Here is an 18,981-nt window from a genome sequence, read left to right as displayed (position 1 = left end):
TGATGAAGACCCTTAAGAGAAATCTAGCGAAACCTAACTGAAAAATGGAAATGTTACATGTGACACTAATTCTGTAGGATTTTAAATTGCTTCCCTTTTCTGGTACTAATATATTTGTTCTTGAATTTTTAGCTATGCTAGTATTTTGTATTCCAAATGCATCGGGGGAGAAGATTACTTTGGGAATAAGTGCCATGTTAAACATGATTGTATTTTTTATGAACATGAAGGATGACTTACCGCCAACAGAAACTGTATCTCTAATTAGTAAGTAACTGTTAATTTTCTGTTAAATCTTTATATTGTTATAAATAACAGCATTATATATTGACACTACAATAGAAGGAAATGTAATTATTAAATATTATTATTTCATCAATAAAGAAATGTTATTATCTTCTTTAGTTGTATCATTAGTGATATGCAATCTAGTCAATCGCTCGGATACATGTTATAACCTTGAGGAACTCCAAGCCAACCATATAAACACTATCCGTTATATCCTTAATTCGAGCTAATGACATGGTATTTTAAAATTTTCGATGGTAATTAAGGAAAAGAGTTCCAAATATATATAATTAATATATATTTAAATTAAGTGCAATCCTAAAGCTAATGAAATTGAGCAAACAAGTAGGCAAGCAACAATTATATCTGGTAACTCTGTTTATGTTAACTAGGATTAAAAGATTGCTAATAAAACTCCAACTGACCAAAGCAGTATATATATATATCTATATCTATATCTATATCTATCTATCTATCTATATATATATATATATATATATATATATATATATATATATATATATATATATATATATATATATTTGTGTTATAGTTCGGTTACGTAACACTGTCTTCCTCATACACATTATGAGAGAAATATCCAATTTTGACAGCTTATATACAATCTGAATGCAAGACACGTCCACTTTCTCTTTACAAAACGTAAACTTTTAATTGGCTCTAAAAAGTAAATTTTTCTCTCATAATGTGTCTGAGGAAGGCTATGTTACTTAGCCGAAACTGTAACACAAATATATACGGTAATCTTAAAATATAATATATACTGCTTTGGTCAGTTGGAGTTTTGTTAGTAATCTTGAATTTTCCAAAGCTGCAATGAATCATTTACCAAGATTAAAAGGAATGCAATTTTTAGTTTTATCTGGAGTCCATTTCTTTTCCCTTTATTTTTATCATGGCACCCAAACTGTTTGAATTATCATAACAAACCTAATATTATGCAAAGTACCATATTAATGCAAACTGCAGAAAAATCTAGCGATGAAGCGTCTGTCATTTGTATGATCTAGGTCATTAATTATAAATCAGGTTTAAAAAATATTTTCCTATGCAAAAAAAATGTTATTTTTAAACATTTTTTTGAAACTATAGATAGTAATAATACCATGTTAGGTAGTGATAAAATCACAGTTGGTTTCTAATTTAAATCCAAGTAACACTTCTAAAGTAAGGGAAATGTATACTATAACAAGATTGCATTAAATATGTAATTTAATAATATTAGCATAATATGACCCTTACCTAGCCCTTGTAGTCCAGTGGAGTATCTTACAAATTTCTAATTCAAATACTCTGCAGGATGTTAAAAATACAATATCAAGAAGGAGAAGAAATCCCAAATTTGGAAAAGAGTCCAAAATTGTGGCTGAAGATATAAGTGTGTTATGAGTACATTTACCAGTATGTGTGATATGTAATACCGCCACGAGAACCTCATAGTTGCAATCCAGAAGCCAATGTTGCGTTAGTTCACTTTGGATTTCCAGAACGGTTACGGCATGACCTAGCACAGAAAAGACTAGACTTGCTCTTGGTTGTTCTGTTGCAATATTGTAGGTCATATGTGTACGATACATTAGTAAAACTGCGAATTGAAAGGCTTTGGCTATCAGGAGCTATACAAATCTATATTAGACGAGTTTAATTAGCAAGAGATCGTGTGAAGGCAACAGGAAGGGAAGTAACAGAGTATCATATCCACCCAGAAAGTAGAGGATGTTGCTTTGGACATCAGATCCTGCGTTTTCCTGTTGGAGAATTGCTAAAAGTATGACTGCAGCAAAGAGATCACAATGGGTCGATGTATGGTAAGTTGTTTGATCAAAGATCTTCATTTCTATTAATCATGCACGAAATACAATGACAGCTCCATACCAGATCAGGGCGACAATACTAATGCACAAATCATCCAGCCTATTGCCACTGTACTGCCAAACACGACTGAAGTCATCACGCAGTACAGAACAGATTTTTCCAAAGAATGGAAGTCGTACCATTTTGCTATCCATATCCAACGTTCGTGTAAACATTGCAGCCATACATTCTCATTTTGTGTAGTCAAAGGGAGCACAGCAATATATAACAATCTAGATATGAACCGTCATAGCAGATGATGTAGACTTACTTCTACAATCATTGGCTGCTGCGAAAAAATTTGGATTTGTGCGCTAGCGTTAGGTATATGACTGTCCTATCATCCATAGCCGTGTACCTAAATAATCTGTAATATCAGTTTTGTAGTATGACGAGGTTGTTTGTATCCTTCACCTGTTATGCATTGCTTTCTTAGAATAATATATTCTTCATTTGCATTATTGAGGCTGCATTTATTAAAACATGGGTTTGTGGGAGGATAATCTACAGCACATTCGTGATATCTCGCCATGAAATTCCAACAGCATTCGACAAACGATTGCTCGATTATCAAAATGCAATCACTTCACACGAGTTGCTACCCAATACCAAAATGTGACTCTCTGGAATGCCTCTGGTTCTTGTTTCCTGACGTGGCAGGACAACGTGATATTTTGTAGAATTGCATTGGCTTTCGTTTTACTATCTTCCCACCCTCTACACATTATATAAATTTGAGTTAAATCTAATGCCTTTATCTTGATGTTAGAGTTTTCATGACCAGTGATGTATTTACAAGTAATGCAGATACGAAAGAATATATTCATCTACTAGTGGTATGAACAGATTTATTTAAAGAATATATTTAATCGTTACAGGTCTTTACTACATGCTATGCATTGGATTGGTTGCATCAGCTACGGCATTGTCAGTGCTCATACTTAATTTACATTTCATTGGAGACCGTGGTATTAGAGCACCGCCTACTCTTCGCAAGATCGTGCTGGAGTTTCTTGCAAAGATAGTCTTCGTTACTCTAAATAACCTAAATGAGAACCATACTCAAGAGGTATGTGAATGGATTAATTCATTTCTATCGCTGCTTGGCATTTATTACTTTAAAGAAATAAAAATGAAAAATACTTGTTAATGTGTTTAGCACCTTTAAATGAATCGTTAAGTATAGAATCAGAAATCAAACCATAATAATAAACAAGAAACCTACGTAGTTGTGGATTAAGGTAGCAACTATAGAAGAAGTTTGGAGCAGAATCTAATATAATTAAAATAAAGAGTTTGTTTGTGTGTCTGTGTGCGGCCTGGGGATCAGACGAGTTAACCGAGAGTTATCAAATTTTGTTTAAGGTACGACGGGTACCTTAATCTAGGCCCCAGACCAGGACGAAGCGCTTTTATTTTCAAAATTCGAGCCAGGAGGGTCTCAGGTGGGCGTTTACCGCGACATGCAAAAATAGTAGAAAATGACCTATATTAGTGTCAAATCCATACTTTTCGCGGTCGCTGAAATGAATGTTGATACTCCCACAGGCATTGACTTCCAAATACAGGCATCATCGGCTGGGGGCCAGAAGCTTTTCTTTTAAAATTCGAAACAGGGGTATCAGGGGGAATTTACCGGGATGTTTAAAAGTAGTAGAAAATTACCGGTTTACATAGATATTTTATCTGATCCATAGTGCTAAATAATTGTGACGTTCTGTTTTTCAGTAAAATATTGAGAACTTGAGCATAGTCATAAAAACTCTTCTCCGGTTTGACTTTTGTTTTACATATAACTTTGAAACCAAAGGCTATATATTATAATATATCAAAAGCTTCTTTAGCAGGTAAAGGTATATCACCATATCGAGTTTTACCAAATTGGATGAGGTAAGTTGAACCTTTACGACATATGGGGCGGTCAGAGCACAAGGGTATTAGTCCAATTGAGAAAGATATGTGGAAAAACGAATAAAGTATGCAGCATTTTTAAATATCTTAAAGACAGAATGTCCAAAATGACCAAAAATGGACTTTATTTTCTTGTGTATTGCATACAGTGGACTACTCATTGGTTTCTCAGCATAAAAATCAACTATAGTGATAGTTTCCTTTACTACTGGATTGAACCATTCAATTGCACCACTTACACAACAGAACTAAGAAAACAAAAATAGTGTATTTATGAGCACACAATTTGCAATTTTTGTGTATAGGGTACATAATGCAGGAAACACAGTACACAAACACGGATTAATTCCAACTATTACATGAAACCATGCGAGCGTTTACTAAATCACTGCATCCAATACGTAGATTTCACGATAAAATTCTACGAAGATAGAAACAGTAAGTAAGATAAGGAAATAGTAGGTGTACACTTTTACTTGTAATAGTTTGTCTATTATCTGTATGACAAAATACAAGATAGATAGTTACTGCCGCGTCCTTTGTCAAAATGACCGAAAACAATAATACATTTTGTCACAACTTAAATTAGTATATGTATATAATCAATCAAGTTAAAACGTAACAAATATAAATACATCATACTATTGGTAGAAGAAAGTGCAGATAGCGAAAACCATAATTCTATATTATTTTAATAAGAAGTGCAATATGAGTGAGTAAATTAAGTAATTTAGGTGAGAGGGTTTTCTTTTTCTGAGTCACGATGCACACTTAGATTTACGGATTTTCTGCCGTTCAAATAGTATACTGTGTCCTATATGTGAGATATAAATTTCTTTCAATTTCCCCTATCATAAAACGAATGAACATTACACACATGTAAACACGATAACTGTACTCAAGTAAACAGAAGATAATTCAATGTAAAATATAGATTTTCAGTACAGACTATCACACAGTAGAATAGAAAAAGGTAGTAAAAATTCGTCATAACATGACTTTATGGTAATATGTTGTAATACAAATCTTTAAACAAAAGTTGTTTATTTTTGAAGTTGGCATTTTAAAGTAATCAATCTTGTACCCTTTTCTTCTCCCGTCATCACTACCCTTCATCTTACTTGCACTTTACCAATCACATTGCGGCTTGTTTTGTAACCCTTACTCGTAACACTGTAAGCGTGATTGTTGATCTTAGTAGCATTATCAGTTTTAGGTTACATTCTGTCGTGTTATTTTCGGTCTGTGCATTCTAGAATTTTTTATAATAGGTGCATAATAATGGTTGAAGTTGAATATATATATAATATATAATGGATTCCAAACGGAAAATTGCATTATGCTTCAAACATTTTGATGCTGAACTCTTAAATGCCAAATCACAACTGTGTTCCATGGATGTACACACACACGATTGCCACCATTTTACGCCTTAATAAACATACGGATTTTGTTTTCAGCGTTATGTACATTTACAGTGGAACGTTTCTTTTCTCTGTTCACAGTCTATTGAACGTAACCTGCAACTAGAAATCAGAAAGCATCAAATCCAGAAATCTTGCGGGCTAAGAAGTGTCACTCTGTTGAAGAGAGTCTACAAAATTTCACGCAAATATCATTGAATTTCTCACATATATCTACTACTACATTATACATTAAACTTTATACATTGGACTGTATTTCTATATTATACAGTTAACTATAAAGAATTTACGTAATATCTTGTATGGTGTATTGACAAATTTACAATCCTTGTTTGAATGGATTATTTTAGTACTCGTTTTATTGGTTGAACTACGTCTATTGATAGGTTGGACAATTTGTGTTATATCGCAACACTTTCAGTTCTTTGAAGTTCTTATTAAAATTTAGAACTTCTTACGCACTGCAACTGACTATTTAAATCAAGTAAATGCAGGGCACATTTCAATTTTACTAAAATAATAATCATCTTTTATCATCTGACTGGATGCATATTTTTCATGAGACATTGATGTCAAAATTTCGTCTATTTAAAGAGTTCACACTATCACCTCCTTCTAAGAGAAGCTTTACTGTTGAAGTGACTTTCACCGATGATAATCTGAAATTTGTTGGAATAAAAGAAAGTACGTATCCGGTAATAGAAAAACATTTCTGCAACTGCAATCTAAAATTTTAATTTAGAACGTTGAAAAATGCGAGCATTGTTATAATAATCTTGTATCGACTACACCCATTATGAAATCAGGGTAATCTTGTTTGTGAGCTATTTATAAGTTTTATAGTAATTAGAGAAGACAGAAAAGGTAAATCCTTGTTAGTTTAAATCTCAGGTTGTATAAACTATATTGAGCCTTTAGAAGTCAAAACTCAGAAGACATATATTCTTATTTGAAAATAGGATTATGAAAACATATAGTATGCACCCGTTTGTTCGATGATCTTCCACCATATTTCCGGCGACATCATGATCACAATGTCTTGTCATGGCTATAGAATGACAGTGGCTTCTGTTCAAAAAGTTTGAATCCTTAGCCCCTAGGATGTGCAGATCGGCATGGAGAATAAATTTGATCTTAGGCAGCATCGGAAGTATCATTATTCACCTCAACAAGCCCAGAAACTATGAATTGAATACCAATATCGATCATTTTCTATTATGTTTGCATATCTCCAACTTCTGACTTCAATTTCCCACTCCAACGTCGATGGGAGATGAGTTGGAACCTAACCAGTATGAGGGGTGTCACTATTCATCTCAGCGACCTCAAACACTAAAGATTGAACATGAATATCGATCATTTTCTATCATTTTTGCATGGAATCAGCACTCCTTCCCTCACTTACCGAAAATATGCAAAATTCCAAGTTAGACCACGAAAAATCATCATAATTGGTACAGTTAAATAGGATGATATACAGTGATATCTTGTATATACAGTGCTCCTTACAGTTAGGGAGTAAACATCGTTAGATTAATTTTTGTTTATATGGATTCGTGTGATATTGGCAAAATTTTAAATGAAACATTAAGGTTAATTGCAAAAGGTTTTGCTCTAATTATTCATACCATTATTTCCCAAACCACTAGTGTTTTTTTTTTTAAATGGTCCTAATTGAATAGTGAAATCGATTCAGATGTTTCTCGAGATATGAACTATTTCAAGATATTACCTAGAAAATGGGTTTAAGTTAAAATTCACGTGTTTGTGTTTACGAACTTTATTATATATAGAGTAAAGAACCTGGTGGTTTTATTACTTGGTGAAGTTGAGTTATAATCAAACGAGAAAGCTAATACAAAGGTACCGCACCTTTTATATTTAACTTGCCTAGCAATAAAGCAGTATTTTCACCCGTCGAGTTTAACGATCTTTATTTGCACTTGAACTTTTTACCAGGTCATGCGAAACAACCACTTGTTTACCTCGTAATATGATTTTGAAAGGTGTTTTGTGGTTTTGTAAGAATCGATGCGGCAGTGAATACCTCATGCACCTAACAGTTCACACTTTCAAATCTACACTGTTCTTTTACAATAGTGTTAAAATTTCATTTTTTATTCAATAAAGCTTCATTTTTTAAAGTGTTTCATTCATGAACACCCATTAGCATTTCAGCTATAAAGTCCATGATGCAATTACGTAAATAGTAAAAGTGTTTACTTTGCAAAGAAACTAACATCTTAAATATAACCAAATAACAAATTCTAACATGTTCTTATAACAGGAAATAACTTATTAAAAATTTAAGTATCCATTAAACTGATCGATTTGTTATTGCACCTGCCGGAAATGCTATTAATATGGAAATATTTAGAGTGACATTATTTCATGAAGAAAGTTGTCGATTCATTATACATCCATAAGTACTCACTCGCTATAAACACTGACTGGGGAATGTAGATCAGACGAAAGGACAACAGTCTCCTGCATGAGTTGACAGTTAAAACAAGAATAAACATGATTGAATATCATTGATATAGCAAGCAGCAAGAGCAATGAGTACTTATGGACTTTTTGTGAAGTCTACATTTTGACTTTTCTCGCCTTCTGCTGATAGCGGCATTCTTCACTAGTGCTGCTATGGATGTGATAAGACAGTGAGTCACAACTAGAGGAAAGAAAAGAGCTAGAGAACCTTGACTGGATTAACCACTCAGCCTATTTTATTTTACTTCACATCAACGAATTTCCAGTTGAATTTGTGAACAAAACACCTCCTACAGTATGACATCATGCCTTAATACTTTGACCCCCTTCTGCTAAGAAACACAAAACGAGCTTTGTTGTGTGTTATGGTATACTAAAGGAGTAACTATTCCCAAACTTTTAGATTTTTTTTATCCTGGCCCATTGGAGCGTATTGGACAGAGAAATATGCCAAATTGGAATAATTACCCAACTTTACAATTTTTTTCAGGCCTTTGGGAGCAGCTACCGCTGTGCAAATTTTTGAGTATAAACTTATGACCCCGGACTACATGCACACACAAATTCAGACCTCTACATCAGCTGTTTCCTCTTGCCAAACACGTCTTTAATGTCCAAAAATGTTGCTACTATAGGAACTGATTTCACCCCTTTCAAGTGGTTTTAGGCAAAAATATTAAGAGATCAAAGTTTTAGCTCTGCACAAATTGGAGACGTCCAGCAATTTTCAATTTGATAGAACAAATACATGCTGAGATATTCAAAGCAACGTAATCGCCTGAAATCGAGAAAACGCAAAATGGCTACAGCCACTGCGTCGCCATGCGGCGTTGTAAAAAAATAATTAATTGTGGTTTTCAAGTACTCTTACATAGGATAAACATTCATGAAAAAATTAGATTTTTTGAAGAGGTCGAGCGGCAATTTTCCTTTTTTCTCGATCACTTAGCATGGATTGACCCACCTACTGAAGATGTTCAAAGTTGTGTTTCCCTCGCGCCTATGGTGCTAATTGTGAGTTTCTTCACGAAGTTCCTTTCCCAAAGTGTGAAGTTCCTCCCCCCACCCACATTCGAAGATATTTAGCTCTACCCCTGTCCACTTCCGGACTATAGGCCATATAAAGGTTTTTACTTGTTTCGGTGCCAGGAATCTGTGGTTTCATTTTTACCATTACTTTTGGGACACCCTGTATATTAAAATGCTAGGTTTATATTTTTTGTCCGCAATCCTTTCGACAATGAGATCTCGAAAACCACAAGAGCTAGAAACGTGCTGTCTTCGCTGGTCGATTCCAAATTTTGTGTAAATTGTCCAATTTTCATTCAAATTTTAAAGAAATGTGTCATTATGGTTCTTTTCAACATTTTAGGGGCGTTTAGAGCCCATAAGATTAACATTGTTGCAGGCCGAAACTACGGTGTTAGGCAACCAGCAGGGAAGTTACATATGGCGAATTGACGGGCATTGCAAGCGCTTTGCTTAAATGTGAATGGCAAAGCTGTTTGGCATGCTGGCAACTTCAAAGGCCTCAAGAGACGCTATGAGGCGTACTCGGACGGACATGGATTTATTAGAAAAACATGTTTACACTTGATATCGTGTTACTTCTACAAATTTGCTACAAACTTACTCCAACATCTATACGTAGCAATTCACTTCCTTTCTGAGTCTCCTATCCTTTACTTGTGTGAGTAAGGAAACATACACAGTGGGAAGGAGATTCATGGTCATAACAAAACGATGCGTTGACTAGACAGCGCAGGTTCAGCTAGTCATTATTAAATCTTTTGAGGCATGTTAAAGATTAATACTGGTTGCAAAAGATTTTAATACACTAGGTAAAAAAAAGTCTTTAGTAAATTGTCACGATTATATCCGCAGCTTATGTTTACAGTTTATATGAATCCTAAAAGAATAACTACCTTACTTAAAGTTGTCTACTGTATAATAGAATAGGCTTAGAGTTTCTTAGAAATGGTATCGAAAAATCACTAAGAATGACCTAGATCTACTTTCAGAATCAGCCGAATTGATTAATGTGCAGTATGTTTCCATCATGCGGAACAATTCGTAAACACGCCCAAAATTAACATCTTAAAAAGACTTGTTAACGAAATCAACTTCTGCGTTAATTAAAAACCTCACTATGATCATTACGGAAACACGTGTACCCTTCAAAACGACCATGAGATATGACATTCTTGCGGTAAATAGTTCTCATATGTTCTCTGTTACTGATTTCCATAGCAAAATTTAATGCTCGTCGTTTGTTGCATGTAAGACTTCATAATAGTTAGAATTAGAATGTCTTCGGTTCTTCTGAATCCTTCATAGAGAATTTGTCTGAACTCCAATTCTCACACGAAATTCGAGCATATAGTTGGTCATCTTAGTGAACTATCCCCTTCCCTTTTCTGCCAAATTAAGTGTCCACTCTGAAGAAATTCCGCGATAGGAACATGTTACGAGCATAATAATTGTCACCAAACCCTTCCCTTTCCACCTATTTTCTTCCCTTCTGGCTCAAATAAAAAAAAAAAACGAATAAAATATAAACATACTGAAACTCGTGTTTAATAAATTTAAATGAAAAGTGTCAAAACGGAAGTTCATGTCTGTAAACTTAAGAGATTTCGAGAAATGGTCACCTGATTAGTTGGTGCGAGTGAAATGCTTGCTTCTACGTTTGGTGGGAAACTAATGTCACCAACAGAGCACAGGAATCTGTCCAACGTTATAAACTATGGATACGTCCAGCCAACAAATTGAGGCAGCAAGGCGGTGGGTTGAGGTCAGGAGGTGGTGCGTTGTTAACCTGTAAGTAGTCGCGCCATTTTTTGTAACATAAGTACTCGCGTGGGGGTGCCACAGACCCCCATATTTTTTTGTTGTTTTTTTAGCTGTTAATTAAAATATTGCCGTGAGAATTGCTAGAGACATTCCTTATAACCTTTCTTTTTGGGCCTTGATAGAATGCTTGTTCTATTTTCGGAAGGTACTGTAAGTGGCAGCAGTATAACCAACTCCTTTTCAAGAAAATCACTAAGGAAACTTGTTGGGGGTCCAGGAGACCCCCACGCGAGCACTTACTGGTTAAACAGGATCATATGAAACTCTATAACTGAGAACATAGAATTGAGATTGATTTTACTTGATAATTTCGAACTGGTACATTCTGGAGAGCAAATGAAAGTGTACAATAGAGAACAAACCATTGTGATTTTGGTGGTGGGGATTCAGACTGGGAGATTCTGTACTTTCCCTTCGGTATCGAATTTCCAAAAAATATCCTGAGTGCCTCTAGCGTAAGTACTTTGGCCTGTGTTGATCAGTCACTCTGTTAGGACTTCTTAAAAATTAATCACACATATTATTTTCTGTCATAAGGAGCTACAATGTATCAAGCTTAGTTCTGGAACTTCATTGACAAATCTTGTATTTTTATTAATTAAGCATATACAAATTCATCTTCATGCGTGTGTTATCTTTAATATCAATTAAGCATATACAAATTCATTTTCATGCGTGTGTTACCTTTAATATCAATTAAGCATATTGTAAGGTTCCGCATGTCTAAACGTCATGCAATGACCATGTGTAAACTACACGTGCTAATAGTAAATAAAAACAAGCAGACGATGGTCCCGAAGAGGAGTCGCCCACCATCGCCAACAGTCGGACGGACGAGGATCACCGAAGGAAGCCGACACTTCAGGATAAAAGGGGACTATACACCTCGACCAGTATCAATCTCCACAGGCTGATCAAACAACCTAAAGCCCTAAGACGCACGGTCATTGAGATCCTTCTCTCTCTCACGACGCCTGGTTAAAGAGAGTTACCTCACCTCAAAGCCCACTACGCTTGGTCATCGGGGACCTTCCACTAGCTTTTTAGTTTCACTTGAACGCTTTTGAATTTACAAACATATTTTATATAGGGCTTACCTACATAGATTCGGCTAAGAACTGATCGTATTACAGTTAATTAGAGCTGAAGCGCATCGTTCTTATCTTGTCGCAACGGCGCCACAAATATCAGCCCATCTCCGACATTTACAAATCTACGTATATACAAATTACAATTAATGGACAATATCAAAACAGAAAAATCGTACGTGAAGGCGAAGAGTTACGCGGAAGATCGTGGAACATATAAGCATCTCAGTTGTAGCGAGCCAATAATGGCAGAATGCCTATGATGATGATGATACAGACTACTTCCGAAACTGCTGCAAGATCGTTCAGAATAGACTTATGCCGCATGGTATCGATAGTGCAGATCACGGGCGTCTCTGGCGGGGGGAACGCGTCCCCCCCAATATTTTGAAGTACAAAATATTCAATATTTTATTCTAATTTAATTTATTTACTAACGACAGAATATCATATAAATAATAATATTTAGGCTGTGAAACGATTGTAATCAAAAAATTAAATTAAATTAAATCTTTGGATTTTACATCCCACGATTATGCCGGTGAGGCTAAAGGAGACGGTGATGATGAGTAATGAATGAAATGGTGGAATGAAGAAAGTGGGAGGAAACGGGATAGCCCCGAGGAAACCCAAGCACACAGTGTTTGTACACCACAAAGTTCACTTGGCGGGGGCTGGGATCGAACCCTGGACCCTAATTGCCAGAGGTGAACGCTAAAAATTTTGTGTAATTAATTGATGTTTCTAAGCAAATGTTGCGAATTATTCATAAATGTTATCTATCAAGGACGTTAAAATATAGCATAACGTTGCAATATAATATATTTTAAATAATCAAGTAGTAGTGTGACGTGGACATCGCACGAAATACTTTTGTTTCTATGTCGTGGTATTTTCTTAATTAATATTGAAACCGAAAATGATAGTAAGTTTCCACGACTTCTGGTCTCAATGCAGAAATTAGAGTGGATATGGGAACATATTCTTTGCACGCTTAATTGATTACTGAAAACTGTTTTTTTTCTATCTGTTACAGTTTTCACTCAATAACAACGCTTAAATCAGAAGTACAATAATTGATTTCTGTCACTTCAGGTTTTAGAAGGACAGTTGAGGATGAAGATGTAAAGTATTCTTGGGACGCTTGACCGATTACAGGAAACCGCTTCTTGCTATCTATTAAAGTTTATCGCTCTGTATTGTTCAACGCAAAAGCCGGAAATAGTTTTGGTACCGCCTCCATCATTGAACTCGATTCATGGCTTTTCACCTTCTATATCCTGACCAAATTTTGTGACGATTCATCAAAATGGTTCTTGATTTTATAATTATTTATATGACATTTTGGTCAACCAAACTCCTTAAAAATCTTTTATGTGCCTAACGTTTGTTTAAATCCTTACATAGTGTTTATACTACTAGTATTATTTTAACTGTCTCTAATGTATTGTTTTCCTTTCTAGGTTAACTCCTGCCAAAGCGACTCCTCACGTGCATCCTACCAACATTCGCGTAGAACAATCCGTTCTTGTGAATACATGTGCCATAGATGTCAAGATATTGCTGACCCTTCAGGTACGTAACATAGTATTAGTGAAAAAACATTCATTTTACAGATAAGTGTAAATTTCCTATTGCTAAAAAGAAGTCCTTCCCTGATTTATAAAGCAAATATTTATAAAACTGTTTGCAAAAATTTCACCGAATTTAAACCCCAAATTTGATAGTAGCTACCTTATAAATCGAAAGCCTGTATACCATAATATTTTACACGGTTTTATAACAGATCAAGATCTACAATACATCAAGTTTAAACTAGATTGCGAGAGTATGCTTAAACTCGTAAGTCGAACACTGAATTTGATGGATGATAATTCTTCAAAATAAACACCTGTATTCTATATTTCATATCAGTACCAAGCTTAGCAAGATCTAACACCTTAATAACTGTGCTCAATATCGGATGAGTTTGGTTGAACTTGTACGATATACAAAGCCCTTGATTTTTTACAGAAAACTAAGCTTGGCATGATCTACCACATTGCTAACTGTGGTAGAGATCGGATGAGTTTGGTTGAATTTGTACAATATACGCAAGACTCCAATTTTTAAGGGAAAACCATGTTTGGCAAGATCTAACACTTTGCTAACTGTGGTCAAGACTGGATAAGTTTGGTTAAATTCGTGCGATATACTGAGGCCTTGATATTTAAAGGAACATTCATGCTTGGCAAGATCTAACACCTTGCTAACTGTGGTCAAGACTGGATAAGTTTGGTTGAATTCGTGCGATATACTGAGGTCTTGATATTTAAAGGAACATTCATGTTTGGCAAGATCTAACACCTTGCTAACTGTGGTCAAGACTGGATAAGTTTGGTTGAATTCGTGCGATATCCTTAGGGCTTGATATTTAAAGGGACATTCATGCTTGGCAAGATCTAACACCTTGCTAACTGTGGTCAAGACTGGGTAAGTTTGGTTGAATTCGTGCAATATACTGAGGCCTTGATATTTAAAGGAACATTCATGTTTGGCAAGATCTAACACCTTGCTAACTGTGGTCAAGACTGGATAAGTTTGGTTGAATTCGTTCGATATACTGAGGCCTTGGTATTTAAAGGAACATTCATGTTTGGCAAGATCTACTACCTTGCTAAGTGTGATCAAGATTGAATGAATTTGGTTGAATTCGTACGATATACGAGGGCCATGATTTTAAAGGAAAATGCATGCTCGGCTAGATCTACCACCTTGCTAACTGTGGTTAAAATTGGATAGGTTAGGTTGAAATCGTACGATATACAGAATCCTTGATTTTTAAGGAACATATATGCTTGGCAAGTTCTACCACCACCTCACTAAGTGTGATCAAGATCGGATGAATTTGGTTGAATTCGGACGATATACGAAGGCCTTAATCTTTTCAGGGAAAAACAAGCTTGGCAACATCTACTATTTGTGTATCAGAAAGCACAAGTATTAGGAGAGAAAGCTAAGTATAAAGTATATGCACGATCGGGATTAAAGATCAACAAGATCATGTAGTCACTTACATAAATTTGGGAGGAATACATAAAGAATCAACATGACCATAAAAACCGCTCAAGAGATCAGGTAGGAGATGGATGATGAGGAGAAGGACACAGTATATTGAAAAGTGAAGTAGTACAAACCATGAAAGACATGCGAAGGAAGAGTGTCACTGCAGACGACAACATACTGGTGGATTTGCCCAAGGGATTATGGGAACAATGCAATGAAAGTACTGACAATGCAATGAAAGAACAAGCAGTCAAAGAAATGCAGTGGCCACAGAACAATGAGCCTTTTTTCGCATGCTGGAAAGATTAATGCACGCATACTGAACAGGTAACTGGAAAGTAAGATAGAAGAAATGAAGAAATGTTGGAGGAAAATCAATTTGAGTTCTGAAGAAAAAGCATCAGATATGACATTTAGTTGGTGAGAATTGTATCTGAACAAGTTATTAATTTAAAGAAACAGATGTGTTTGTGCTTCATCGACTCCAAAAGGTTCTCGACGGGATCCCTTGGACCAAAATTCTGAAAATGCTTTAGTCGAAGAAAAGTAGAGAGACCAACGACGGGTGAAGTTACACTTGAATGAAAGAGGAGATTGGAAGTGGAGTTGAACAAGGATGTAGTATGTCACCCCAATTATTCAACATTTACACTGAATGCTTAATGAAGGAAGAATTAGTGGGATTTCGAGATTTCAAGTTTGGAAAGGGGCCTGGTGTACGGATAACACAGTTAGTATAGCTAGAGCCGAAGAAGAACTCCTAATGGAAATCAACGTCAAAAGATCGAGTGCCATGAGAATATCCCGCGGAATTAAGCCCTTCCGCGTCAGGGTGGAACAAAGAGGACTTACAGATGTCTAATTGGAAGTCTATTAACGAGAGACGCTTACTGCACAAAGAGATTAGGTCAAGATTTGCTGTAGCCAAAGAAGCATTCAACAAGGAAAGATCACTCTTAATTAGAAGTCTTAATATTGGACTAAGGAAAAAGCTGGTCACATTCTATATATGGTGTACTGAACTGTATGGTTCGGATACTTGGGTATTACAGAAGTTACAGAAGAAATATTTATATAGCTTCAAAATGTGATGTCATAGAAAGATGAAGGAGATAAAATGGACGGATATAGTAAGAAACGAAGTTGTTTTAAAGCTGTTCCCAGAGAAGAGGATGCTTTTAGCCAGCATCCTTCGTAAGGTCAATTGGATTGGACGCAGCTAACGAAAAAATGTCTTCTTCATACTGTTATAGAGGGCAACGTGGGAAGGAGAAGAACACAAATAATCGATAATGTAAAAAATGGAAGATATTGGGAGTAAAAGGACCCAGACAACATGTACGTGTACGACACATATGCACTATCCATGCATAAGCCGTACATGTGCACATGTGCATTTGTGTGTATGATGAACACATACATAACCCGTGCATAAGCCGTACACGTGAATTTGCGTGGATAAAGCACGCATACATAACTCGTGTATGTTCACATGTCCATTTGCATGGATAAAGCACACATTTATATAAATCGTGCCTAAGCCGTTACGTGCATATGTGCATTTGCGTGGAAGAAAAACACGTACAGAACCCGTGCTTAAGACATTATGTGGACATGTGTATTTGCATGGATGAAGCACACATTTATATAACCCGTGCTTACGCCGTTATATACACATGTACATTTGCGTCGATGCAGCGCACGTACGTAACCCGTGCTTAAGACATTATGTGGACATGTGTATTTACATGGATGAAGCACACATTTATATAACCCGTCCAGTGGCCGTTATGTACACATGTGCATTTGCATGGATGCAGCGCACGTACGTAATCCGTGCTTAAGCCGTTATGTAGACATGTGTATTTGCATGGATGAAGCACACCTTTATATAACCCGTCCAGTGGCCGTTATGTACACATGTGCATTTGCATGCATGCAGCGCACGTACGTAACCCGTGCTTAAGCCATTATGTACACATGTGTGTTTGCATGGATGAAGCACACCTTTATATAACCCGTGCAGTAGCCGTTATGTACACATGTGCATTTGCATGGATGCAGCGCACGTACGTAGCCCGTGCTTAAGCCGTTATGTGGACGTGTGTATTTGCATGGATGAACCACACATTTATATAACCCGTCCAGTAGCCGTTATGTACACATGTGCATTTGCATGGATGCAGCGCACGTACGTAATCCGTGCTTAAGCCGTTATGTGGACATGTGTATTTGCATGGATGAAGCACACATTTATATAACCCGTCCAGTAGCCGTTATGTACACATGTGCATTTGCATGGATGCAGCGCACGTACATAACCCATGCTTGAGCCGTGCATGTGCACATGTGCATTTGCGTGGATGAAGCACATTTAAAATACCGGTTCTTAAGCCGTTGTGAGCACATGTGCATTTGCACAACTACTGCACGTGTGTATGAGACGTCCATAATATCATGCAAGTGTATTCTTTTACTTTCATCCTCTTAGTCTCATTCTTATCAACAATATAAACTAACCTCCACTTTTGGTAGGTGTCGTTTTTCCTCCAGGCGGTATTACATAGACTTTTCAACGAATGACAGCTGAATGATTGTAAAAACTCCATAACGTTCGCTGAGCTAGGATACAGGATCAACAGGTGGCAGCATTGTACTGGTGTAACTACTGTCAGACAGTTCATAGGTTTACAAAATTATTTTCGTGACCGATTATAGCAGAATATGTTACTTGGCAAACATGTCAAAGATGCTACCTAAAGCTTTGCTCGTTGTAAATAATAAACTCCAAAAGTAAAATTCTCACTGACAATTATTAGTTACATGTAATATACTTTGAAGGTGATGTCTTTGGAGCTATAGATGGTCTTACTGCGTAAGGCACCAAATATATAAACTTTTTTTTTCGTTGAATCTCGAATATGCTTTTACATCATCTCTGCACTACGAGAAAATCACCTGTGTCTTACATGTAAGTCATCTGGGTACTGCGTGCAAATCACCTCTGTCCTACATGTAAATCATCTGGGTATTGCGTGTAAATCACCTGTGTGTTACGTCCAAATCATCTCTGTCCTGCATCTAAATCACCTGTGTGTTACGTGCAAATCACCTCTGTCCTACATGTAAATAATCTGTGTGTTCCGTGTAAATCATCTCTGTGTTACGTGCAAATCATCTCTGTCCTACATGTAAATCACCTGTGTGTTAGGTGCAAATCATCTCTGTCCTACATGTAAATTACCTGGTTACTGTGTGTAAATCACCTATGTGCTACGTGCTCAGAATTCCGAGTCGATCATCGATTCACTGGTCTGAGTTCGATTGCTAACGCTCTACGAGTATTCACTAGTATTTTTGCTCATTTAGGGAGGATTGTTCTGTTACAGACAATCGACATCCCCTTGCAGTCCGTATTGCTGACTCAAGTGGGAGCCCGTGGTCATCATCACATAGTCGTCTTCTCATCTATTTTGTGAAGGGCCAGTGCTTGCACTGACCGACATCTCCGCGAGGACATATTGCTGCCTCAAGTGAGAGCCACAGTGGGCTTCCTCTCACTACCAGGATCCAGAAGGTTCCGCACGATCGAGGACGCTTTTTAAGCTCATTTCATAGTCAGTTTACTCTTCGCCGCAGTCTTTTGCACCCACCTATATGGCGTCAGGTGAACATCCGGGACTACCACAGCAGCCTCCTGGGCCGTCCCTGAACCCCACGTCGATGGGCAAGGGGCATGACCGACAGCATACTTCTGCTTCTCAAAACAAAAGTAGTGGTAGATCCCGATCGCGCACACCGGACAAACATCACACTTCTTCAACTCAGCCACCGCCTAAGCTTCATCACACTGTTAGTGAATCCGAGCAGTCTGTTTCATCCATGAATCTCGACGACGCTAATGAATTTCCGACGTTACTGGCTTCTTCCAAACCTCGTCTTCATTCATTCTTACTTACTAACTTCGATCGCAAATTTGAGAATACCAAGCTGACTTTTCAACAACT

General features: G+C 36.6%; 2 protein-coding genes across 2 annotated transcripts in view; one reads left to right on the top strand and one right to left on the bottom strand.

Annotated features, from left to right (window-relative positions):
- LOC145684032 (uncharacterized) overlaps nucleotides 1–18,981 on the bottom strand; it is a 271,555-nt gene that overhangs the window by 92,078 nt on the left and 160,496 nt on the right. The window lies entirely within an intron of this gene.
- Nucleotides 1–18,981, top strand: part of LOC145683495 (neuronal acetylcholine receptor subunit alpha-9-like) — a 39,227-nt gene that overhangs the window by 13,501 nt on the left and 6,745 nt on the right. Inside the window, exons 3-5 of the mRNA XM_081754834.1 lie at nucleotides 133–267; nucleotides 3,042–3,232; nucleotides 13,393–13,504. Of these exons, the coding sequence (XP_081610960.1) occupies nucleotides 133–267; nucleotides 3,042–3,232; nucleotides 13,393–13,504 (438 nt within the window). The remainder of the gene's footprint in view (nucleotides 1–132; nucleotides 268–3,041; nucleotides 3,233–13,392; nucleotides 13,505–18,981) is intronic.

This window comes from Thermobia domestica, chromosome 4 (genome assembly GCF_964235325.1).
Source record: "Thermobia domestica chromosome 4, izTheDome1.hap1.1, whole genome shotgun sequence".
Taxonomy (NCBI): domain Eukaryota; kingdom Metazoa; phylum Arthropoda; class Insecta; order Zygentoma; family Lepismatidae; genus Thermobia; species Thermobia domestica.
This window is presented reverse-complemented; position numbering and strand designations above follow the sequence as displayed.